This window comes from Bos javanicus, chromosome 5 (genome assembly GCF_032452875.1).
Source record: "Bos javanicus breed banteng chromosome 5, ARS-OSU_banteng_1.0, whole genome shotgun sequence".
Taxonomy (NCBI): domain Eukaryota; kingdom Metazoa; phylum Chordata; class Mammalia; order Artiodactyla; family Bovidae; genus Bos; species Bos javanicus.
Window position 1 is genome coordinate 91350232 of NC_083872.1, and position 27611 is coordinate 91377842.

At 41.8% G+C, this 27611-nt stretch overlaps 1 protein-coding gene across 9 annotated transcripts in view; it reads right to left on the minus strand.

Moving 5' to 3' along the window:
* The window catches only part of PLEKHA5 (pleckstrin homology domain containing A5), a 261962-nt gene extending 239882 nt beyond the window's left edge, over window positions 1-22080 (minus strand). For 2 of the 9 annotated variants that reach the window (XM_061417711.1, XM_061417695.1), the window contains exons 1-3: window positions 21854-22080; window positions 21618-21697; window positions 19269-19326 (exon numbers count right to left, since the gene is read on the minus strand). In XM_061417711.1, the coding sequence (XP_061273695.1) occupies window positions 19269-19326; window positions 21618-21697; window positions 21854-21945 (230 nt within the window). In that variant the 5' untranslated portion in view covers window positions 21946-22080. Of the gene's footprint in view, window positions 1-19268; window positions 19327-21617; window positions 21698-21853 lie in introns of those variants that run through there. The other 7 variants (XM_061417702.1, XM_061417699.1, XM_061417713.1 and 4 more) reach the window with 5 other exon arrangements.
* Between the last annotated feature and the right edge of the window lie 5531 nt (window positions 22081-27611).

Below are 27611 nucleotides of genomic sequence, written 5' to 3' on the forward strand. Positions count from 1 at the left end.
AAGGTACCTGAGACATACCTGAAACCATAACATGCTGTGGTTTCATGAGTTGCTGACTTGTTTATCACAAAACTTTTATTATAAACATCAACAAACATTTAGTGAGCATCTACTAAGGAGAGGAACACACCCTTCTAAGCCCTGGGAGTTCAGAAAAGAGCAGGTTGGAGGAGGTCCCTGTTCTTGGGAAGCTTACATCTCAGTGAGGGGAGACAAATGACAGAAGTATATGAACAAGAACCTGAGCCAGTAGTGCTAAATCCCAGGAGGAAAGTAAAGTACGGTAGGTCACATGACATCAGGTACCTGGTCAACGGGTTTTGGGTGTGAGTAAGACAGGGCTGTATATTGTCACCCTGCTTATTTAACTTATACGCAGAGTACACCATGAGAAACGCTGGGCTGGAGGAAGCACAAGCTGGAATCAAGACTGCCAGGAGAAATATCAATAACCTCAGATATGCAGATGACAGCACCCTTATGGCAGAAAGTGAAGAGGAACTAAAGAGTCTCTTGATGAAAGGGAAAGAGGAGAGTGAAAAAGTTGGCTTAAAGCTCAACATTCAGAAAACTAAGATCATGGCATCCGGTCCCATCACTTCATGGCAAATAGATGGGGAAACAGTGGAAACTGGCTGACTTTATTTTTCTGGGCTCCAAAATCACTGCGGATGGTGACTGCAGCCATGAAATTAAGAGACACTTACTCCTTGGAAGGAAAGTTATGACCAACCTAGATTGCATATTCAAAAGCAGAGACATTACTTTGCCAACAAAGGTCCAGCTACTCAAGGCTATGGTTTTTCCAGTGGTCACGTACGGATGTGAGAGTGTGACTATAAAGAAAGCTGAGCGCCAAAGAATTGATGCTTTTGAACTCTGGTGTTGGAAAAGACTCTTGAGAGTCCCTTGGACTGCAAGGAGATGCAACCAGTCCATCCTAAAGGAGATCAGTCCTGGTGTTCATTGGAAGGACTGATGTTGAAGATGAAACTCGAACACTTTGGCCACCTGATGCAAAGAGCTGACTCATTTGAAAAGACCCTGATGCTGGGAAAGATTGAGGGCAGGAGGAGAAGGGGACAACAGAGGATGAGATGGTTGGATGGCATCACTGTCTCAATGGACATGGGTTTGGCTGGACTCTGGGAATTGGTGATGGACAGGGAGGCCTGGCGTGCTGTGATTCATGGGGTCGCAAAGAGTCGGACACAACTGAACGACTGAACTGACTGACTGACTGAAGACAGGGGAGTTCATCTACTTGAGAGCTTTCTTAAATACACTGAACCTATAATATGTTCTCCACCACCTACAATAGAAGCACTAGGGCTCATTCTGAACCTTAAAATGACTTAGCCTCAATATGACCATCAAACCAACTGAACACATCATGAAAGGAGAAAAAAAAGAACCCTGCTCTAAAGGCATCAGCAACTAACTGATTTAATAAAAAGACTTGTACACACATGTCCAGTTAATTCTCTACCTAACGGAAGTACACAATCAACTGTGTGAACAGGATCGAGTGGAATCCCCTATCTCAGGCAGAGGAAGCATAAACCTCAAATGGGCTCAGTAAATTTGGGGGCACATGCGCTACACAACAGCTTACAAAAAGGTTCCAATTCTCCACCTCTCCCTTTATGTACAACCTTTGCAATGTGGTTTTCCAAGTTCTCTCAAAAGATGGACTCTCTCTCCACATCCTGAACTGGAGCTGGCTGTGAGACTTTCTTTGGCCAATGGAAAGCAGTGCATGAAGTGATGCTGCCCTAATTCTAAGCCCAGACCTCGAGAGACCTGGAGCACTTTGGCACACTTGCTTGCACACCTGCCTTCCACGCAAGAGCAGGCTTGGGGAAGCCTACTGGGGATGTGGAAGAGGGCCCAGTCATTTCTACCATCGCAGAAAAGACCATCCCAGACCAGCCAAGATCAGCAGAGCCTCCTGCTTGACCCACATCTGATCTCAGACAAGAGTAAAAGCAACAGGACATTTAAAATGGAAAACCAACAAGATCCTAGTGAATGGCACAAGGAACTCTGCTAAATGTGACAGCCTGGATGGGAGGAAGTTTGGGGGAATGATGCTAAAGCTGAAACTCCAGTACTTTGGCCACCTCATGCCAAGAGTTGACTCATTGGAAAAGACTCTGATGCTGGGAGGGATTGGGGGCAGGAGAAGAAGGGGACGACAGAGGATGAGATGGCTGGGTGGCATCACTGACTCGATGGACATGAGTCTGGGTGAACTCCGGGAGTTGGTGATGGACAGGGAGGCCTGGCGTGCTGTGATTCATGGGGTCGCAAAGAGTCGGACACGGCTGAGCGACTGAACTGAACTGATACATATGGCTGAGTCCCTTTGCTGACCACCTGTAACTATCATAACATTGTTAATTGACTATACTCCAATATAAACTAAGAAGTTTAAAACAGAGAGAATAAATGCAACAGACACTAGAGGAACTGACTAGCCAACCCTGTGTTCAGCAATATCCAGTGACTATTTCAAGACTTTGAGTTTGGAGATGGCTTCTTATACAGCACTAACTAATGCAGCAAGATTAATCATATCTATTCAACTTGAATCATCGATTACATTTCTCCTTCAATGTGTTTGAGGAAGTGAAGCCCAAAATTGTAAAATATTTTCATCTCAGGGTCTTCTGCAAGGAGGCTTTAATACCATACTAGGTAGGAACTGTTATATATGGAAAAGATGTAGAACCCCATCAAAGGAGTTTATTTCTCCTACCAATAATACTGCCTGTTTTGAACTCAGTTTCCTCTGCAGCTCCACTGGGAAAGGAACAGCAGCTGGACTGAGACTCATTCACATAAAAATAACGGGGTTGGGGGTGGGGGCTTGACATGCCTTTGTAAAAATCTGGATTATTAGGTAAATGTTCAAAATGGACCTGTGATTTCTCTATATCAGAAAAAAAAAAAAAAAAGTCCTTCTATCATTCTTTTCTGAGATACAGAATTTCCTCAGCATGAACTATTTCTGAGAAACACAGCTATTCTTCCAAGTTCGCAAAGAATTTCTTTTTCGCACAGTCTTCTACCTCCTCCGAGAGTCTTAAATAAGTTTTTGAAAGTAGATATAAAAAGGAAGCACGCCACCTCCCCTTCCCACTCATCTGGGTAAGCATAAAAGGTTTAGTGACTCTAACCGGACTCGGCCCGTCCAGCTTTCTACCCTGTGGGGCTGTTCTGAGAATCAAAGGAGAGGGAAGGCAAGGCGGGTATTCAGAAGGAATGTGACCTCGCCTGGCCCACTGCCCACAGCTCCAGTCCCAGCCTACCCAGGCCACTACTGGTCCCGGGCCAGCCTGGCCAGCCAGCAGCGCAGGCCTGTGAGCGCCTGTTTTCCAATACTGTTGCAGGGCCTGACTGTTAATGCTTGTGAAATATTTCAAACCTCTATATTTAAACTTGTATAGCAATCCCAATTTTTCCTATTCCTTTTTATTGATGATCAGGGGTTCAGTTCATTTCTCTTCCCTTCATCTACCACCTTCTTCAGATGATAATAATTTATTCTACAGATAATACATTCTTTAAAAAAATTATGAAACACATTTTTAAAACACAGCATTATCCATGTTCTTACTGCCTTTTCATCATCACTCCTGGGTACACTGTATCCTATACCACCTCCTGTATAATTCAGTTCACTCCACCTATGTGAACAGGCCCTTATGTTACAATGCCTTGAGTTCTCCTCTACCCTGAAGAATATATTCATTCTAGGTCCTGCCTTTTACCTGCAGCCTGGACAAAAGCTACTTTACTCTTTCAAGAAAGTCTTCCTTAGCGCCACTGGGTACTTCACAAATAAGCTGATTTCTAATTCTTAAATCACAAGGCTTTCTTAAATAAAAACCATTTTAAAAACCAAAAATATATATGTTATCTGATCTGATACCATCAACAACAAAACTTACTGACTAGCCTGTGTGACAGTTTCTACCTACAAGAAACTCAGAATCTATACAAGTTGAAGGCTTAAAATGATATTTCTGGGGATTTCCCTGGCAGTCCAGAGGTTAAGACTGTGTTTCCAATGCGGTAGGCAGGAGTTGGATCCTCCATGCCACCAAAAAGATTACTTTTTTAAAAAAATATTTCTGAACCATTATTAGTAGGCCAGGATTTTCAACTGTTTAGCATAAATGATCTGGAAGTGTGCATATACAAAATGTTATGGCCTTGCAAAACAAATACCCATGTGTTTCATATGTAACCATGGTTTACAGTTTTTCCAAGTTTGTTTACATATTCACTCACATCATAAGCCTATAAAGAAGGCAAGACAAGAATTACCCTCTCCAAGAAACTGGTTCTTAGTGGGAATAAGCAATTTTCTCCAAGCTGTGTAGTTAACAGAGGTAACAGAGCCAAGGTCTGACCCTTGGCTACTTTCCACTTCACCAGAACACTCAGCGGCCAGAGGCTTACAGATTTGCACACTGTGGTCACAGGACAAAAAGCATCTCCTCTTGGCCAACTTAATAGGCCTATAATAGGCCTACATCATGTACCATGGAGAACTCCTAAATTCCTAGGTGAATGCACACTGGACTCTCTCCATTGAGCTGTTGACATGTTAGCACCCCTATTTACACTTATTTTAAGACACAATAAAGTAAGGGAAAAATAAGCTTTACTAAGTTGTAAGACATAGACTGATGACAATACATGTATATAATCTGTAAATCAATAGACATATAATGAGAGAATACAACCAAATTTTTTTTTACTTACCAGGGTGCACAATGAAACTATTTTGGAGAGCTCTTTAAGCTAACTGGCTCTGACATCAAAAATACAAATAATATAAATGACATAAATCATTAAGAAAAATAGCAAGAGAAGAATAGAGAAAATATATGGAAGAAGCAATCGGTAGAAGAGACTCAAACAGGAGACAAACAGAGGGAAAGACGACAAGCGTGGCCAAAACCAAGAACATGCGAATTCAAACAAGATATCACTTTTGTCCATTGGATTCCCTCAAAACTTGAGTCTTGTAACTCCAACTACTGGCAAGGATACAGGAGATAATAATCCTACATGATGCAAGGATAAAATGGTGAAGAGTTTTTGGAAGTTGGCCTAACCACAAAGAGTAAAGCCATAAACCAATCTGAATGTGAGTGTCGAAGGGCTCCAATAGTTGGGCCAACTCCAACTGCAAAAGGAATTTAGGGAGTGACGCACTGTTATCATTTGGGGCTTTCAGATTCACTATGCAGCTCTGTACAATGTGTCAGTTTCTACCACTTTCTTATTTCTTGCATGTAACTCCATGAACTTAATGAAAAATACTGCTTCTCATTTATCTTATAATTACACATTTCAATATTTTCAGATACTATTTATGCTGTTTACCAGGGTTTTACCACATTTATCAAAAGCTAAAATACATATACAACCTAACTCAGCAATTTCCATATCTATTTTATAAAAATATTTACATATGACCATAAAGTTTATGTATAAATATGTTCACAACAATTTTAGAAACTGAGGGGGGAAAAATGGAAAAACACTAATGTCCACACAATTAGGGGTGGGTACAGCTAAATAATTAATGAATATTTTGTAGCTACTGAAAGAATGGTGTTGACTTCTAACTACTAATGTGAAGAGACCGAAGATATTAAATAAAAAGGAAAAGTCAAAGAATCATACACATAGGACAAGTTCATCTTGGTAAAAATAAATAAATGAATATATGCTTGGATAGGTATGCAAAGAAAGGGGAGTAGGACAAACACCAAACTACCAATACACGGAACCTCCTCTGGGAGGTCGAGTATGGGGTGAGAGGGACTCTACACTACTGTATCAAAAGCAACAGTAACATTTTCCTATAAGTCTCCCTGGGAATGCATAGGTTATAGTGCCTACTCTTAAATATTGCCACTAATAATACCAGTTAAATCATATAAGTTAATCCAATGGTCAAGTTCACAAGTCAGTCAAGCACTTAAAACCACACACTCACAATGCAAATACATATATATGTGAGATTATCTGTCCATCTAGCCATCCACCCACCGACACATATGACCTGGGACACCACTGTGATCACTAATATGGGTACTTGTTCCTCATCGATGAACTCTGCTACAGCTTTTTCACTCAGCAATGGGGAAGAGCAGTCCTGGTGTAAAATATAGATATTATGCAAATTAATCTAGCGCAAGATACCAATAATTGACCTCCTATACTCCAGTTGTATTAATTGTGTGAACCCAGGATGAACAAATGCTTAAAACTCAATTTACTCAAGTGTGCCCATGTTTTAAAAATATTTGGGCCTACATGCAAGCTCTTGAATTGCTTTTCATTTTGAGGTTTATAATTTTATCAGATAAATTTGTAGATATTAAAGATGGTAAATACAACTCTGTACCGACATCCTCACCTAAGCCCTTACAACATCAACTTGTCACAATATACTTTCCTACTGATCCAGAAGTTACTCTCCAAATTCTTCCCAATACAGTGCTCCAAAGTACTACTGCTAATCAATTAGAATTGCTACACTACTTGAGAATTATTTACTATCTCTGGTAGTCCATTACCTCAATAGTCTGCGATGAACCACATCTCCCAGTATTCAGAGGCTTGTATAGTTCTCTCCCACTTCTGAGTTTGGCCTAGGTTATACGATTTGCTCTGATCAACAGGACACGAGCAGGCATAAAACAATCATAGGTTTTATTACATAAATGCTTACACCCAGGGGCTTGTCTTTTTGGAATATTCCCTCTTGGAAGCCCAGCTGCCTTGTTATCAAGCAACTCTAGATAGACCACTAAGGCATGAGAGGCCACGAGAAGACATTGGGAAATTCTGGCCACCATCAAGTTCCAGCTGAATGTATCTGTACGAGTAACCTCAATTACAGCACAGGAAACAGAAGAGCAGCCTGGCTGAGCCCAGTCAACCCAAAGAAAGGTGAGAAGTTATAAACCATTGCTGTTTTTAGCTACTAAGTTTTAGGATAGTCAGTTATGTAACAACAGATAACTGGAAGACTAATTCTTGTTCCAAACTGTCAGAATTGCTAATAAAAACCCACACAGATTCTCCATCAAATTCTTCAAGAAATACCTTCAAATTTCACCTATCCAATCAGAGTATTTATTATAGGTCTGGAGAAACAAGGGCACTTTTAAACATTCTCACGTACAAGGGGAGAACATAACTTTGTACAAATCTCCTAGAGGGCAATTGGGCAAAATGTTAAGTAATGAACCTTTTAAAAAGCTCATGAGTGAGTGAAGTGAAAGGCACTCAATCACGTCCAACTCTTTGGGATCCCATGGACTATACAGTCCATGGAATTCTCCAGGCCAGAATACTGGAGTGGGTAGCCTTTCCCTTTTCCAGGGGATCTTCCCAACCCAGGGATCAAAAACCCAGGTCTCCTGCATTGCAGGCAGATTCTTTACCAGCTGAGCCACAAGGGAAGCCCAAGAACACTAGAGTGGGTAGCCTATCCCTTCTCCAGCAGATCTTCCCAACCCAGGAATCGAACTGGGGTCTCCTGCATTGTAGGTGGATTCTTTACCAACTGAGCTACCAGGGAAGACCCAAAAAGCTCATACCCTATCCCAATAATTCCAAGTCTAGGAAACAAACATGCATATAAGAGTATTACATAGGATTTTTCTCACGGCAAAAAGTTGGAAACAGCTGTTTAGTTGCTAAGTCGTGTCCAACTCTTTTGGGAACCCAAGGACTGTAGCCCTCCAGGATCCTCTGTCCATGGGATTCTCCAGGCAAGAATACTGGAATGGGTTGACATTTCCTTCTCCAGGGGATCTCCCCAACCCAGGAATCAAACCTGCGTCTCCTGCATTGGCAGGCAGATTCTTTACCAATGAGCCACCAAGGAAGCCTCACAGCCATCTAAAAATAGGATGATTAAACTATTATATATTCATAAGACAGACTATCTGATTAATAAAAAATCTTTCAATGAATAAATATATAGTAACATGAGGACACACAACATAACTTTAATGAAAACAGCATTCAACGCAGTATTAGCAATAAGACCCAAATCTTTAAAAATATTTATGCATATATACTGAAATATTAATAGAAATTCTCTCTGCATAATGGGACTGGGTGATTTTTATTTTCTCTTTTATACTCTTCAGTTTTTTTCCAAATGTTCTATAATAAAAATACATTACTTCTATAATCAGAAAGAAACACTTAACATTATAAAACAGAAGGAAAAAAGCACACACACTTAAGATGGATTTGGAATCATTCTCTGACATTTCTTTACTAAATTTTTTTAAATGCCATCATTATTAGATGCATCTATATTCCATGGTAGAACAGATTTTTCAAAGTAAATGTAGTACCACAGATGAATTTTCAAGAGAAAAAAATTGACACTAGGTTTAACATGTTACTTTCCTTGCACCATTGTGCTGTACTATAGAAAATGAGCAAGGAGTAATTCCTTGTTTTTTCTGAAGACTGGGCCATACTGTCCCATTTTACTGAGTTTTAAATTTTAGGTTGAACAACTTTACTGTAAACATTTAATAAAATGGGTATTATATGCACTTTTAATCAAATTCGGCAAAAGCCGATGGAATTAACTCAATATGAAGACTAAAGCAATTTTTCATCTCAGAGGCAGATTCTCTTTTGAGAACCATATCTATCCCAAAGAAATAACATGTGTAAAGAATCTTAGTCACTTGGAAGGGATGGAGGGAAAGAATGTGTAGAACATCCATGGGATGCGTGCAGTAAGCAAGTCTGGGTAGCATTACTCAAGCACTGACATTGTGTGGGAATCATGAGTGGCTAGTGATTTCAGAAGAACCAGCGGGAACCCCTGGTGCGCTCCAGCAGGGTGGGGTTTTGGCCACAGTGAGACTGTACTGCCACTCGTACTAAATCCAAGTTGGTTTCCTCAGTCCCCCTTGCTCAAGGCAGCCAGGACAGGATTGGTTTCTATGGCTTCATCCTCAGAATTTAACACTTGCTCTCCATTCTCCCAGGTCCAGGCCTGAACTACCCTGTGTGTATTTTCAGCTACTCCCTCTTCAATGGAAGGCAGAAAGCGGCCTTGCAATCACTGATACGATCACTTCTTAGAAGACTGCAGGTGCTCAAGTTCATGGCCTTCCTGGCCTTTAGCACTGTGCCCTGTATACCAGGGAGGAGCGGTAGTCTCTGATCACACAGACTTTCACACCCAGACTTCCTGCGTGAACCTGGCCTTCCTCTCTTATCGCACGGGTCCTCGGAAGGCTGGCTGATAGTATTATAATCTCAGCTTCAGCTAAGGACAGAGAATGACTGAAGACCAGAGGACCAGTCTTCACTCTAGCGGTAGGCACGGGATACAAGACAGTCAAAGTCCCTAAGATTTTTTATTGGGGAACAGAGAAGAAACCTTATCTTCTGATTTAAACAACTAAAAGAATGTAATCTGGGGCTGTGAGCAGCTATTTTCCCGGTTAAGTGGAGAAAAGCTTTCTCAAGTGGAAAAAGGTGGGTAAGAAGGGCCTTGAAGGATTCATTTGTGTCACTCCTGGAATTAACGTGCGAGAAGAGCTGGCTTTCGCTTATAATAGTTGGCTTTGGGTCACTGACATTTGCAACAGTATGAATCCTAACTAGATGACAAATGAGAAGCTGGAAAATGTCCTGGGATGTTCAGATTTACTTTTCCTACCATCTGTAATAGGTCTTCATTTCAAACATCTCACTGGCTATTATGTGTCGGATGCTGGAAACATGATTATGACACAGTCTCTGCCTCCGAAGAGTTAACAGTCTAGAGAAGCAGTCCCCAAGCTTTTTGGTACCAGACACAGGTTTTGCGGAAGACAGTTTTTCCATGGACTGGGACAGGGCGTGTGGTTTAGGGATAAGTTGAGCTCAGGTGGGGTTCATGCTCCTGCAAGAATCTAATGCCACCATGGACAGGCAATGGAGCTCGGGTGGTAATGCAAGCAATGGGGAGCACCTGTAAATACAGATGAAGCTTCGCTGGTTGGCCTGCCTCTCACCTCCTGCTGTGCAGCCCTAACAGGGGACCCCTGGTCTAGAAGGATTCTCTTAGGGTTTCTGAAATTACTGGCCACTTCAAAGAATAATTCCCAAGTAGCCAGGAGGCTATTTCTAAGACTTTCCCGAGTGCCTCTGACACGTCGGTGACCTGCACCTCATGAGGCCCACCTTCTACTCCTCTCAGGCCTTTCTAGGATCCACTGAGTTCAGTGGTCTCTAAGCGGACTCTGTCTGCTTTACTCATACTCCTCCTGACAGCAGACAGACTTCAGTATTTCCTCTATTCTCCAAATCACAGTAGGCTGAACCATCAACATGTCTCAGTGGAAACAGCATGGTCACTGCCAAGGTCCGTCTCCCAGCAAGCCTCACAGGTCCCCGCATTATCTTGGCTTCATCCTGGTTCTGGCCGCTCAGCTGGGCTTCTGAGCAGATCCTATCTGTATCTTGGAGGAGAATCACATAAGCCACACTTGAGAAACAACTGATTTCCTAATTCATACTGGGACAGACAGACTGTCACATAATGAGAATATTTAAATTTCACAAAGAGCCACATTATAAGGCTTTTGAATAGCATGGAATTAAGATCACTGTCATCATTAAAACTCATCAAGAAATATTTATTGAGGAAGTATTATGAGAAAGGTTTGAGCTGAGGGACAGAAAATACAGCTATAAACAAGCTGCTTTTCCTGAAGGCTACCTACCATGAGTGTATATAGGCAAACAGGTATTAACCAAGCATTGGCTTGATTTTAAAATGTGGTTTTTCAATATACTATTTCTGAAATAAGGATAAAAGGGTTTATTTAATATGGTTATATCTCTCTGTCCCCCCTAAAAAGCTGTTATTATTATTAAATCAGTGGAACTGATGACTACTGGGAGCTTAAAAGAAATACAATGGTTATAGGATTAAGTATTTCATCATAATTCTGTTAAGTGTTAAAAAGAAACATAAGGAGAGAATCTGATGAGGGCAGAACTTTTGCTGGAGGGGCTCCACTAAGTCCCCCCAAAGTCTCATCTAACACAACAGTCAGACTGACCCTTTCAAAGGGCAAAATCAGACCACACTTTTCCTCTGCTCAGACCTGCGACAGCTCCACATCACCCTGTGTTAACAGCCAATTATACCAACCAATGAGGCCCCACACAGCCCTGCCTGTCCTTCTCTGATTGCACTGTTTTTTTCTCCCACACCCATTCCTCTACACTCCTCTCCTGATCCTCCACATCTAGCTCTAATTTTTTTTTCTTAGAGCACTTATATATGCTTACATACCATAAAACTTATTTACCAATGTTATATTTTCTTTGTCTGATATTCCCTCCCCCACCATGCCACCCCTGAGAAGAGTAGAGTTTGGCGGGTATATTTTGCTTAATGATGTATCCTATTCACTAAGGCATATAATTATGAGTTCAAAATGTATTGAAGAGAATTGGAAGAAAAAATGTGTTGGTGAATGACTAGGTAACTGGAAGACTGTGCCACTGAGACTGAAATAATAGTTAAAATCATAATCATAGTCAGCTTAGCCTTGCTCTCTAGTAGATAGTAGAGGGTAACTTCTGTTGCAGTGTTTCTCCTTTTTTCTAAAATTCCACATCACATCAACGCCACCCCAAGTCTTTCAATGGCTACAACAACACGGTCACTCAGGTTACAGTTCAGTCTCAAGCCCAGATGCTATTAATTCTTCATCTGTCAGGTGACTTTGTGCTGCTCTATTCTGATCACTCTGTGGGGTTTCACAGCTGAGCTTAGGAAGAAGGTTTATTCCTTACGTTAGTGAGAAAGGCCTCTTCCATACTGGACCAATTCCTCACAATGCATCTGCTCAAAGCATCGTGCACACGTCATAGCATTTATCAGACTGCACGTTTGTGATTATGTTACCACTGTCTCTCCCACTAATTTAACTATAAGCTCCATAAGAGCAAGGTCCATGTCTATTTCATTCACAAAACCTAAAGTGCTCAGCACACAGTGCTCGCGAACTATTTGTTGAATGAGTTACTGGATGAAAGAATATGACAGTGCTGGCTTGGATCTACATATATTATTTGGAGATAAAGCAGCTGAGACAGCACTTTAAGGGGTAGAGGGTATGTTTCTTATTCATGAGGGGAAACAGAAAATAATGTTGGGAGTCTTTTGGAAAGGCCAGATTTTAGCCACCTAAAATGTGATGTCCTTTTTGAGGTAAGCAGCTCAAAAAGCAAACCATCATTAACACCTCTACCTAGAGCTCCCCCCAACCACCAACCCCCTTATTCTGGTCAAGGGCCCCAATCATTCTTGTAGCCACTCAGACACAAAGGCCTCTAAGTAACTTTTGACCTCTCTTTCTCTGACAACCTCCCAGCTCACCAAGACTCCCAAGGCCTGTCAACTCCTCCTTAATAACTTTGATCAATAGCCTCCTTCCTTTCCATTCCCACTGCTACCAACTTGCTTCCAGCACTAACTCCCTCCCAGATTATAGCCACAGACCCAGAAAGGGACTCCTCCATTCCACGTTTTGCCCCTCTCTAAGCCATGCTGCCTGCATTAGAATCTCTCTTAATACCTTCACCTTACGCTATTAACGCTATTATGCTATTAACCAAAAAAAAAAAAAAACAAAACAAACAAAAAAAAACAACCTATCTGCAGTGGCTTGCCTAGAAATGAAAATCTCAGCCTTACATTCAAAGACCAGACACAACATTGCTGCAAACAGAATTCTTAGTCTGACTTCCCATTATCCTAGCATTTTTTCTAATCACCTACCAGCAGGGCAGTTATCACTATTCATCACTATTTAACCCCTCAAAACCTAATGACCAGTATTTTTTAAATAGAATCTCGGAATTTGGTCATTTCTTTCCATCCACTCGAGAGTGCTAATGCTGGGCACTATCCTAGGTATTTGGTATACATGTGAATTTCAGCCATGCCCTGAAGGCCTAACTCACTCCTGCCTCCTCAAGCCCTTCCCCTTCAACCTGGCCCTATGTTTCTTCTTCTTTCTCTGACTTCTTAGGATGCCATTTGAGTGACAACCAGCATCACTTTTATATGAACTCCAATTTGCTCATACATAGCTATACATGTCACTTTTCACCATTTAACCCCAACTTATACATATCTCTATAGAAAGGTGAAAAGGTCCCAGGAGAATATTTGCCCACAAGCGCTGAGAAACCCCTTGTCTTTGTAGGACAGACAGCGGTACCTAAACAGGGATGTTGACATCCCACCAGTTTCGGTGGCCTCTGATTCCTTGACTCTTCCAACCAATTCTTACCCTACTCCCCTTTCCTTCCTCCTTCCTAAACTACACCAGCTTTGACAATCAGAAATACAAACCAAGAAAGAGGTCCATCCACATAAGGGGGAAATCACTTGAGAAATCCAAAAGGGGCTCTCTAAATGCAGTCACTTACACTGTGGGGACTCCTCTGGTCCTACCCCAACTAACTCCTCTGGAGGCTGGAGGCCAGCAGTATCAGCACAGACACCACTTACCAGGGGCATTAAGCTATAGGCAGGCACTACAAGAAGACACTGAGCAGGCCTGGTCCTGAGCAATGTTCCTGGGACTAAAAAGGACCATGAGATTCCATGATAAAATTCACACCATTTGAAGTCCTGTTATCCCACCCTCGAAACCCCTAAATACACTTAATCACTGAAACATTTATGGGAAAATTTCATAATCTGTCACAAAACACTCTGCTTTTCCTTTATGAGGATGCTGTTTTAAAATCACATGTTTGCTCCATTTTTTTTAAAAACAACCCGACTGCACTGGGTCTTCATGGCTGTGCAGGCTTTCTCTAGTTGTGGTGAGTAGGAGGTACTCTCTAGTTGCTGTGTGCGGGCTTCTCAGTGCAGTGGCTTCTCCTGTTGGGGAGCACAGGCTCTAGGTGCACAGGCTTAGTTGCCCCAAGGCATGTCAAATCTTCCCAGACCAGAGATCGAACCTGCATGTGTCCTTTCATTGACAGAAGGGTTCTTAACCACTGGACCACCAGGGAAATCTCATTTTTTGTTTCCTAGTAAGACTGTATGCTCCAGGAAAGCCTCAGCTGAGTCACCAAATACCTAGAATAGTGCCCAACACCAACACTCTCGAGTGGATGTAAAGAAATGACCAAATTCTGAGATTCTATTAAAAAAAATACTGATCAATAGGTTTTGAGGAGTTAAACAAGCTTTCATGTGCCTACTAACCTACCTACTAACCTAGGGGGTTTCCCAGGTGGCTCAGTGGAATCTGCCTGCCCACATAGGAGATACAGGTTTGATCCCTGAGTCAGGAAGATCCTCTGGAGAAGGAAATGGCAACCCACTCCAGTATTCTTGCCTGGAAAATCCCATGGGCAAAGGAGACTGGTGCGCTACAGTCTATAGAATCGCAAAGAGTTGGACATAACTGAGCGAGTGAGCACACACATACTAACCTATCCACTGTACTTGTTTCTTTGAAATGATCTCTATTTCCAAGCAACCTATTAATGGAGGGACACATACCACAGGATCTGTTTATACTGCTCTGTATTTTTAGGTCTAGAAGCGACTTAGCCCAGAGACCTTAATTTGAATGATAGTGACTAATATTGAAGCTATAAGACCTACAACAGGCCTTTAACTTCTTTAAGCTTCAGTTTCATCATGAAAAAGGGTGCAAGGGGAGGAGGGGAGAGGAAGGTAAAAAAAGGCTACTGTGAATATTAAATTCATCAAATGCTATGTTGAAGTGCCTCACACTAGGAGTCCGGGGGCCCCACACCATCTCCCTTTAATACTCCACATGCTTTTCTCTACACCACAGTTGAAGGTTGAAACCACAGTTCATTGTTATGCTGTACCTAACGAATTAGCATAAAGTGTTTCATACACAGAAGGATTATTCATTCCAAATACTGTTAGGGATATGGAGAAGATGTACAATGTCCATGAATTGTCCTGAAACATGATGTTGCTACACCCAATTCTAATATTATAGTAGAACCATACCAAACAATTTTAAATATCAAATGCACTGCAATATATTCTCACATTCTCACGGCAGCTATGCTCCCTGTCTTCACTCATAGTTTCAGTTGTGATACTCTATGAAGAAACAGATTTTCTTCTCACTTGCAACTTTAAATGGTTATTTCATACTAGAATTCCCCTCACTGCAGATTAGTTTGAAATTCTAAGCATACATTAGATCCAACTATAGCAGATACTGAAATGAAACTTCATTAGTCAAAAAAAAAAAAAAATCAAACACTGCTCTATTTGCATATCTAAGTTCGATTTTCAGAACTTTAAATTTAAAATTAAGGGAAAAGGCAATATGAAAATATAACCTCACAACATTTACATACTACTTTATGACCCTGCAAAGACATTTTTTGATCCCCAAACCTGTCACATAAGGCAATGACCTCTAGATAATTAGAACAAAGTTGCTCACTATTCAGAGAGCATTGTTTTAAGATTTACTTAGCACCTTAAATTAACCATCTTAAAGCTTTGAAGCACAAAGTAACAGTCAATGACACATACATTTTAAGCTACCATGACCTGTCATTACAGAGTCATTAAGTAATATTTTCAAGGAGTAAGCAGAAAGCTTTATAACCTTCAAATATATGACTATCTTCTGCACTTTGAGCTGAGTTATTTGAATATTTAAAGCTATACTTCATAAATTATAAAAATCACCGGCAACTTTCAGCATTCTTCCCCAAAAATAAAAAACATGAATTAATTGTTAAAAAGCAATATGGAAACAATAATCAAATTCAGACTCTGTGTATATGTATTTACACACACACACAATAAAATAATTTAGAGGCTGGGTAGCTTAAGGCAAACTTTCTTCATTAAAAACATAAACCTAAATATTTATTGTTACAGTAAAGAATTAATTTTCAAATTTTAACATTTTTCTGGCCAAAGTGACTTAAAGTAAAATACCTTCTCTTTATATTCTGTTTCCTGAAACATGAATTGTTCCTGAAACATGAATTGGTTCATGAAAGAACCAATTTCAAAAACTGTATAAAGTAAACTGATTATCCAGCTCAAATCTATACAACTCTTAACTGTGATCCGCCCCTCTGTTGACATTAGTGAACGCTGTCAACTGTACACACACAACTCTCCCACTGTGGCAACAGAAAGAGACCCAGAGCTTTGGCTCTACTTAGACTTATCTGCGGTTATCTACACACAGCTTAAAGACCGAGATTAAATAGTTAAGCAGGATCTGAAAGCTAAGTAACTTTCCACATTTCCCATACTATCTCTTCTTTGGCACTCTGAGTGCATTATTCTGTAGAATATTGTAAATTCCCAGAACCATATAAAATTCAAAGAAATCTGAAAGTTGGCTGGAACAGAGAAGCTGCCTTTTGCAGCCCGCCTAATTTAAAGATGTGAAGACTGAGCTCCACTGTCTTAGAGGGTCAAGGCCACAGTCGTGCCTTCCTTCTGCTCTTCTTACTGCCCACAGGAATGCGGGTGTTGACACTAAAATATCGATACAATCCAAAGATAAATTCTTCCTGGCCATTTGCCGTTTTGAACCACCACCACCATTTGTTCTGAAGGGAATTGGAGAGTTGAATGTACTTCACGTGGGAACTAAAGTAGAAACAACTCCAGGTCCTGGTCTCCCTTCTTGCTCTGGGAGCCTCCCAGGAACACAGGATTAGGAATAACAAGATGATCAATGGGTCTTTTATCTGCCTTTCATCTTCTCTGTCCCATGTGAACAAAACCCACCCTGCTCACTCCATCACCTCTTTTTATTATAATCTGGTCAATAACCTCCTTTCTTCATCTAACATAGAACCCACAGTGAAAAATATATCCACCAACAGCCATCACTTTCCTACGGCAAACTCCTATCCTTTCTCCTACTCTGAACATTCTAAATATAGTTCACATCCCGGCTGTTTCTCATCTTGCTGTCTTTGCAGACTCCTAAGTTCCAAAGGCATGTTTCTGCTGTTTTATTATGTGGTGTGACAAGGAAAAGAGTTCTTCTGACAACAACCACAATTAAAACGAGATTCAGACATGGTAACATATGTGAGAGTGCTCTGCAAACTGTGAAATTTCAGATACAAGCAGTGCCCCCAGTACACAATAATCAAGCACCCCTAGTTGCTCATAACAACACAAGAAGGTAAAAGGTTCTGAGGAAATGACAGCCCACACTAGAGATTTATCTGACCTTAAAAGAAATTAGTCTTCTGATACAACCCAGAAAGGAAAAACAGTAGCACCTAATGTTCAGCAAATCATGTATTTCTCAATGGTTGTTTTAAACTTCTACTTAAAAGAAGTTTAGAGGTTTAATGAATGCATATTTCTAAAACGTGCTCAACTTTAGAACAAATTACCTTCATAAAGTAAATTCTTTATTGCTACCTTTGGACACAACGATTGGCTGTCTCCCAATACCACATGATGAAAACCCGCTAGCTTAAAAATGCACGTAGAATTAAAGTCAAATTATTACAGCTTTCTGAATGCAGTCCTTACGTGCCTGAGAAACTTAGGCATGACACAAATAAGATTCTAATTTGTTTATGTCAACATAAAAGAAACTCTAATCAAAAGGGCTAGTGAAACAAAAGAAAACTCGGTCTTTTCTAACAGCTTAGTTCTAAATTAAAACATACATATTCGGCCTGCACAGAGTAACATTTTGCACTGCCAAATAAACATTCATCTAAGGATGTACACATTCACCAAAATTTAAATAATATTGAGAACTACAGTGTTACTCCTATTCTATAAGATCAGCAAGGCTTAATGTACAGCAGTTAAGATTATACTGGATACAAATAAACGAACTCCATCCGAAAAAAGCTGTCTTCGGAAATATCAATACTTTGTCCAAAAAAAAAAAAAGAATCCCTTTCATGACAATACAAACTCACTTTAATTCAGGATGAAAAAGAACTCTAAAGAAAACAGCTGGTGACTCTGCACTTTACTCATGCCTTTGTTTTTTAGGCCATCTAATGATGCACAGCACAATCTCCAAATAAAAGATGCAAATCAAACATATCCAGGAAGGACCACATCATGAAACCGTACTCCATTCCTATATCTTCATTCTGCTTTCTCCATTTCTACATCCAAAACAAACAAGCACAGCTAGTATCTGTATGTTTCCCTTAATATTTTATAAAAAATCATTCTAAAAAAATGTTTAAGCCATGTAGATAATTATAATTTCATGAGGTATGGCATCATCTTTAAAATGGCACTCAGTAAAGTGCCTTATTGGGCTGGATGAAGCAGAGGTACCTTAAGCTAGCCATCTGTTATTATTAATAAGCCAATGACATCTCAACCAAATCTCATAGTTAAGCATTCTCCTTCAAGCCTCAGTTCCTTAAAATGAAACAAAAAATTTTAAAACAAGCTCTTAAGTAAACAGTTTCTAATTTAAAATGAAGATAAAACCACCTTTATGTTCTCTTGAGGGATAAAAAAATCTTCCTACATAATGTTTGACCTCAAACTGGTGTATCCATCTCCAAGCACTGTCAAGTTAACAGTTAAGAGAAATTATTTCAATATTCTACAAAATTAATTTAAAGATTAGGACTGGTCAATTGTCCTTAAGTGCTACTGAAAGCCTTTTATTCAAACACAAATGCCAGTAAAACATTTAGATATGAAACTTTGAAACTTAGCTCTATTTACATAAACTGAAGCAAATTACAAACAATGCTCCCACAGATGTTTGTGAAATATTCCGTATTTATTTGTTTTTACTTTCAGCCCTGTCACTATCCATCAAACTGTAACCTAGCTTTACATCACTTTCACTACTTATTAATAGCTCTGGTCAAAATACACATGAACAGAATTCACTTTAAAAGAAAAAAGGTAACATGCTAAAGACAAACTACTACAATCACTCAAGAATATATACAGAAGCCCCAAAAATGTAACGGTGGCCATAAATGATCTAACTGCTAAATCAATGAATGCCCAGGCAAATAACATAAGAAAATTGAGTGTTGTCTTTTACCTCAAATTCCAACACTCATAATGCATAAAATCAATAAAATACGATAAACCTTAAGAAATCATGATTGTACCTCGACATACAACCAAAGGTTAATCACAACATCTGAATTACCAAGGGAAAAAAATCATAATTAAAAAGACTCACTTTATATAGTATCTTGCACCTTCAAAAGTATATGCTTCTTCCCAGCCAGTGGGCAAATCTAAAAAACATGTATTTCACAATCAGTATTACTTCAACAGAACAGCATAGTAAGTTTCAAACCATTTTTAATTATTTCTTTTCACGATCAATGATTTTCATTTATTAAGTTTCTAATCCCACCCCCCAAAAAAGCATTAGACTGGTAGTAAAATTCATAGTAGATACAACATCATTTTGGGGGAATGGCAGTTCATATGTAATGCCACCAGAAAACTATCAACCACATTAGAGATTATCTGACAGAATTATACAGTTTGATGAGAGTGGAGAGGAAAAGAAGCCAAGGGATGGCTTCTAATCCCAAGTAAATACCCATGAACAGCAGGCCAAAATACCTCCCAAAATCAAAGAAAAAGACTGCATAAAAGGTAACACCCACTTCTTCCTAAGGATGTTGAGTCTATTTAAGACCACACCTTTCAGCTACATAAGTGAATCCATCCGGGAAGTGTCACTGATGAGAGAGAACTTCCTAAGTATTTAATTAAGGGGAATGAAATCTGACATCACATGCTTTATACATGTGTGTTTCTACAGACCTGGCTTGCAGAGATGTGAAGTTTCAAGTCATAAACCTGGCAAGAATGCTGGTGAATGATGGTAACATTCTGTGCTTGCCAATTACTTACAAACGACCAGTGGCTTGGATTTAATCATGATACAGCTCTGAAATAAAAAACCACTGATGTGTGTGCAAAATCAAAGCAAAATAAACCAAACCAGGAAAAAAAAAAAAAAAATCAAGATCATCTCTCAAAAATCAAATTAATCTAAAATCACAGAATAAAATTTTTCTGACGTGTGAATGTTATCAAACCTGGAGAGTTAATACGATAAAAATATGTATTTCACATAGCCAAAATAATCATGGACCTATTCCACGACACGATGAGGCTACATAACCTAAACATCACATTGTCTCTTGTGACACAAACCTGTTACTATCCATAAGGCAAAGAGGCCATTGAAGTTGACTGTATGTATGACAAACACCAAAATGTACATTTCAGTCAAAGAGGACACTGAGGAGTTAAGAAATATGACGACGAATTAGTCAGAAATGCCTTAAAAATGGAACCTCATCATGCTTGCTACACCAGCTTTCTCTTTCCTCCTCCACCTTTTTGCAAATTTGGGGATATTAGTCACTGTGCTGAACTCCAGCATGTAATACAGGAGACAGGCTTGTTCAATAACCTGGCAACTTTAAGAGAGAACCTCGGAGTTATAGAGGAAATATCCCGGAAGACTAGCTCTACAGAGCTTTTCTGAAGCCGGCCTCACCTTCCACCCAAACTGTTCTCAAGCCTTTCCAATCACCAGTAACAGAAGCAGGCCAGGAAGAGAACACATGTTACGTTTCAAAGGCAAACAAGTTTCAAGAATGTACACAAAGACTGACAAAAGAAAGCCAGAGCAGCACTGAAGCTCCAATCTGCTCTTCTCCAGCTCAGCTCACAGGCAGCCTTCAAACCAGCTACCCAAGGCACCGAGCTGGTTCCCCGGCGACCCTCTCCAATCGGGGACCCAGGCCCGCACGCGGGACGCCCCTACCCCCACCCCCAGCACGCCCACCGGCTCCAGGCAGCGTGTGCGACCTCGGTGCTGCCGCCGGGGACTTTGAATCGGGCTGGCGGGCAACTGCAGCTGCAAATGCCTCCTCCGGCCCCGGCTGCATGAGGGAAAGAGCCCAGATTTCCCCAGCCTCTCCGGCGCGGGGAACGATCGGAGAACCCCCGAACTCCTCACCTCCTCCATCAGCCACCTTACCCTCAAGTCCCACCTCAGAGGAGGAAGCCGCCCGGGAGGTTGTGGATACGTTCTCCGGGCGGACCGGAGGCAGGATCCCGGGGCTGCACGATGGGAGAGGGAAAGGACTTCCTAAAAGGTGGCAAGGGGGCCGGGGGGCGGCAGGAGGACTCAGGAGTGGCCGCGGGGGGAGCAACTCAGGGTCCCAGCTTTCCCGGGAGAGGGGAGTGGGCCACCCTACGAGGGTGGGGGGCGGAAGGTGAGCAGTTTGGGATGGGACAGAGGGCGCCACGGGCTGGCGGCGATCCGAGGCGGAGGATAGGGGCGTCCGGAGACTCGAGGGAAGTCCCCCGGCGGGCACCCCCCTCCCCGGTTCCCTCTACCTGCGGCCGCCCCCGCCGGCCTCCGCCCCACCTCGCCGCCTCCCGGGAGACGGCGGCTCGGGGCAGGTAGCGAGGCAGGGAAGCGGGCGACCCGGGCTCTGCCGCCTCCTCCCGGCGGAGCCCAACTCCTCTCGGGCCCGGCCGGGCTCGGCGTTACCTGTGCTCTGCCGCCGGTGCCCGGTGACCACGGCCTCGCCGGTGACGGGGTGCAGCCAGGTGGTGCTCTTCGCCTCCTCGCTGCAGGGGTGGGGAGAGAAGAAGCCGAGACGGGGCGTGAGTGGGGGCGCCGTGGGGAGCCGAGGGGGCCGGAGCGGCACCGACCCGCCGCGCTGTCCCGCGGTCGCCAGCCTCCCGCCCCCCTCCGGGCCCCCCGCGCCGGCCCCGGTCCTTTACTTGATGAAGAAGACGCGGCCGCCCCTGGTGATCCCGTAAGTCCACGAGCGGGGCAGGGAGCAGATCCACTCCAGGTTCAGATCCGCCGCCATGTCTGATCCCCAGCCGCCGCCGCCGCCGCCTTGTCCTGCTGCCGCCGCGGCTGCCGAGGGAGGAGGGAGCGAGCCAGCGAACGAGCAGAGCGAGCGCGGCCGGAGCGCGCCTCCCCGGCCCGGCGCGCCCCCGCGCGCGCCCTACCCCCTCGGGCGGCGCCCGCCCCGCCGCCCGGGCTGGGTCGGGCCCGCGCCGCCGCCCCTCCGCATCCTCCGCGGCCGCCGGCCGGCCGCCCCGCCGCGCGCTCGGGGGATGGGCGAGCGGCGCCGCGCCCCGCGGCCAGACCCCTCCCTCCCGCGCCTCCCCACCGCCCCCGCCGCCCGAGCGAAGGTTCCGGGATCGATTGGAAAAAAAAAAAAAAAAGGCGTCCTGCCCCCCGGGCTTTGCCTAAGGCTTCCCAGCCCCAAGCGCGATTCAAAGAGAGCGTAATCTGAACACCCCTGGTTGCTCTCTCTCTAAAACAACAGAAACACAGCATCTGAGCTTTGTTTTATAAGAGCTATTGGGTATCTAAGATTTTTCCCCCCAAAAGAAAAATATATATACATATGTGTGTGTATGTGTGTGTGTGTGTATATATATATATATATGTATATATATATATATATCGCCTTAAAAAGGAAGGCCGTTTTTATTCAAGCACACGGAAGGTTTTTCCTGTTTGTGTTTTGTGTGCCAGATAGCAACGGTTTGACAAGTTGCCACAGACCTACAAATAAGAGTGAATTCAGACTCGACACAACAAGTTTGCCTCTTCCTGGACCACTTAAATCTTTTAACATTTTGTAAAATACAAACTTGTCTTTTTCTCTTACTTTTTTAAAAATTCAGTTATTTACCAACCTGAATTTCTACTTTCTTATATCTCCTATAAATTATAATATTAGCTAACTGTACAGAGCCTTTGAAACCGTGTACGTTTTTGAAGTCCCTACAACAGTCCTATGGATAGTACTATAATCCCCATTTTACAGATGGGAAAAATGAAGTTTGAAGAAACTTGCCCAAGCGTCCCCATGGACTGCAGCCCACCAGGCTTCTCTGTCCATGGAATTCTCCAGGCAAGAATACTGGAGTGGATTGCCATTTCCTACTCTAGGGGATCTTTCCGACCCGGGGATCAAACTGACGTCTCCTGCATTGGCAGGTGGATTCTTTACACTGCACCGCATGGGTAGCCCTCAAGGTCATAGTACTAAGTGACAAAGCCTGTATTTTAAGTGACTGTAAAATTTCAAAAGTCTATTTGTATAATCACATTGCTATACTTATTTTAAGTCCCACCTTTCCTCTGCCCTCCCACCCTTTTTTGTTGTTTTGCTTTGTTTTTAAACAGAGAATGGCAGATTTCGTTGCAACTAAGATCTCCCTTAAGGCCAGCTCAGAGCTCTGGCCTCCTCTTATTGTCTCTGATGCTCAGCCACACTTGGAATTGCTTCTGTGTCTTTGCAGCAAGATGACTCATGCCAACAGGAGTACACAGCTCAATAATAATAGTACTACTTGGTATTCTCATAGCACCTTTTTCTGACCAGTTTGGGGGACCTCTGAAGAATTATCTTACTCATATTCTCAAATGCTCAAAGAGGCAAATCTTTTCCAACAGTTACAGAAACTAAGTCAGGAAAAGGGTAAATGACCTTGGCCGAAGCAAGATCCAGCCACTAAGATGGAGCCTGGATGAGAATGCAGTTTCATTGGACTTTTATCTCTCATCCTCTAATTCCCCAAGGCCATTCTGTCTTTGGTGAAAAGGAGTCTGCAATTACTGCTATAATTTTCCTGTCCATCTGCATACACAGGGGAAAAAAATAACATCACTTTAATGTTTCTCTCTTTTCGGTTCCTTTGCATTCTCCTCTTTCATTTCATTACTTCTTGACATCTTATCTCCTGCCCAGTCTCTGGAAAAATGAGGTTTTTTTTTTTTTTTTTTTTTTTAATCAATGAATAACTAGCAGGAAATGTTCCACATTACCATCAGTGGTCACAGGATGTAACATAGCAAGAAAATCAAGAGGTATTGACTTTATATCGTGCTATCATTATATACTGAAAAATCTAAAGTAAGTCTTTAATATCATAATAATAACTTTAGAAATCTAGTACCTGTTAGTACAGTAGTATCATTTGACTTTTTGACTTCATACTGCTGAGAAGTCATTAAGTTGACCATAGGTTGTATGGAGATTTCATTTTACCTGTGAATCTTTGATTTACAAGATTCATGAATGCAAGGCATATTTCAAAAAGTGATAGAGATTCACTTAATAAAAATGTGTATCTTACAAAATCACATTTGCAGTGCTTAAATAATAACCTAAAATCTTATGTACAATTCCCTATGTCTCAAAATTTAGGAAAGGCAGTAAATAAAGTTAGTGACAATATACAAAATGAGGCGTATACAAAATGCTCCTGATTTGGAAAAGTAATAGTCCCTGTGGCTTCAGGGAAGCAATTAAAAGTGGCTTCGTACGTTAGAATGTGAGGTACTCTGGATAATTTTCGCCCTTAATGAGTAAAGCTATATTCTTTAAATTTTCCTTGAATGTCCTTTCTCTGCAGCTTTATTGCCTTACCCAGGTCTGCTTTACTATTTGTGTGTACATGTAGGAAGCAAAGAATCATGTCTTTTCCATCACTGAATCCTTCCCAACCTTGAGTCAGTTCTCAGATGGTTATTGGATTTCATTTTCTTCCTAGCCTTGACCTCCCAGCAGAGTTAGTTTCCAGTAACACATCCCCTTTTTATCACTCTGTACCTCTTCAATAACTGACTCAGATCTAAACTCCTATCTAACCTCTGCTTTTTATTATTTTTATACTTCCATCTTATGAAACCATTCCATTTCATACATCATGATCTACCTTTTTGAGGAGTATCAGCCTATGACTGTTGCAGCTTCTCTGGAAAAGAAGTTTAAAAGTGCTGAGCACTAAAAGTAAACATCACTCTGTCTATATATAGAGGACAATCCTTGTCCTAAAGAGCTTCCAGTTCAAATATAACAGAAAAATACACACTGTGACAAGAAAAATCAGAGAAAAGTTTCTTAAAATATGTAAAAGAGAACAAAGTGACATCTTAGAAAACAGCAAATAAATTTTTCCCCCTTTTAATGGAAATGATAAAAGCATGAGCTCTGGGAAGTAGACAGAGGCTCTAGAAAGAGAAATTTCTATTTTACTATCAAGAACCATCTCTTATTCATGTACAGTGTTATTGTTCAGGTGCTCAGTCGTGTCTGACTCTTTGCCACCCCATGGACTGCAGTACTCCAGGCTTCCCTCTCCTTCCCTATCTCCGTGAGTTTGCTGAAATTCATGTCCATTGAGTCAGTGATGCCATCCAACTATCTCATCCTCTGTCGCCCACTTCTCCTCCTGTCCTCAATATTTCCATTTACCAACAAAGTTTTGTGACTTTGATTAGGTTGTATTTCCAACTATGTTTGTGTTACCTTATATGTTGTGTTACTTTATTCATTCACAGACTAAAGAATATTGTAAACAGTTCCTTTATTTACTCAACTATAGCATGTATTATTGTTTTTGTTTAGTTGCTAAGTCATGTCTGACTCTTGTGACCTCACGGACTGTAGCCCACCAAGCTCCTCTGTCCATAGGATTTCCCAGGTATCAAACCTGCATCTCTTGCCTTGACAAGCAGATTCTTTACTGCTGAGCCACCAGGGAAAGTGAAAGTGAAAATTGCTCAGTTGTGTCTGACTCTGCGACCCCAAGGACTATAAAGTCCATGGAATTCTTCAGGCCAGAATACTGGAGTGGGTAGCCATTCCCTTCTCCAGGGGATCTTCCCAAACCAGTGATCAAACCCAGGCCTCCTGCATTGCAGGCAAATTCTTTACCAGCTGAGCAACCAGGGAAACCTCTATATATCAAGAAAAGTTGTGAGGAGGGGCAAATAGAGGATGCAATTAGCTTATTGAAAATCCAGAGAGAAAAGATGGAAATTGAGGATCTAAAAGAAGACAAATAATGTTTCAAAGTCAATGTTTTAGAGATTTCTTTTTCTGTTAAAGAATAAATTGATCAAAGAGTTATAGTTGAAATTATTTCCCTCTTTCATTCAATGGCCATTTATAGAATCTCTACTGTATATGAGGTACCAGCTGGGTGAGAGGAATCAGAATCTTGGCCTTCTCTTGGAGGCTTAGAAAGAAAGATTGAGATGTAAATATTGAAGTACAGTTTAGAAGAAGCATCTCTACCCTTCTCATAGAAATAAACCACAGCAATTGCTCTCTAAGGGTGTCTTGTGAACCCTCAAGGCTTATCCCAAACTACAGTCTTTTTATGTTGATGTTTTGGAGAGCTCTTCAATTCTAAACGGGGATAATTGAAAGAAATATGTAGTAGCACTAGTAACCCTATTACTGGCTGATCCGTCTACCACAGCTGGGGTTCTAGGCTAAGTTGGCATCTGCTTGGAGGCTTGGAGAGTCACAGGGATGGATATCAAAAATGTCTTCAAGGAACTTACCTGTGAATCTCTGGATTCGTTCAAATTAAACACCTCTTCCTTTATCCCTGTCATCAAAGCTTCAGTCATCTGCTTTTTTCTTTGCTGTAAAAGGACTTCCACCAGGGAAATCCTTAACACTTCTTTTAATTCTCCACCATTTGCATTTTGGTCTTTTCTTTGGTGGCTCAGTCAGTAAAGAGTCTACCTGCAATGCGGGAGACCTGGGTTCAATCCCAGGATGGGGAAGATCCCATGGAAAAAGAAATAGCAACCCACTCCAGTATTCTTGCCTGGAGAATTCCATGGACAGAGGAGCATGGTGGGCTACAGTCCATAGGGTGACAAAGAGTCAGACATGACTGAGTGACAAACACTTTCATTTTCACTTTCAGTGGTTAAGACTCCATGCTTCCACTCCAAGGGACACAAGTTAGATCTCCGGTTGAGGAAGATCCCACATGCTGCAGGGAAAAAGAAGTATTCTGTGATGCACAGGCAAGAGGCTGGATACAGTGAGTCATGAGTCTGGCTGAATTTCCTGACTTTGCCATGAATCAGTGTTTGCCTTTAAACAAGTCATTTAACCTCCATTCCCGTCTCAGACCTCTGGATTCTCATCTGTCAAGTAAGGGCATTGGTCTATTTAGTACGTCACCCGTGATTCTCTTTGGTTCTGAAGTTCTCTGCTTTCATGGGGTGAGCATTCCAGTAGCTGAAGCTGGGGCTGTTTCATCACTGTGAACAGACACAAGTAAGACGCCTGTTGTATAAAACTGTTTAGGATTTTCTGCTACTCAGATGGTTTATTATAGAAAACTTTGGAAAAACAATTTAGAAAGTTCTTTCACATGCAGTGTCATATTTAACTTGTGCATAGGTATTATTAATGTATTATAAACAAGAATATGGGCTCCACAAATGTATTATGTAATCTAGCCATTAAGTGGCAAACTTAGGGCTTGAGCCTGGTCGATTTCGATGAGACTTAGGGTTTGGATGTTCAATTTCAAATTCTGTCCATAAGGGATTCCCCTCCTAGCCAAGCTCCATTCATTCACTCTCTTCCTTACCTGTAATCACTCTCTCCCTACTGCAGCCCATGTCTGCTCTCACCACGTCACTGCACCTGCTCTTCTGAGTCACCAGGTCCCTCCTGAAGGCTGCCAAGTCCAGTAG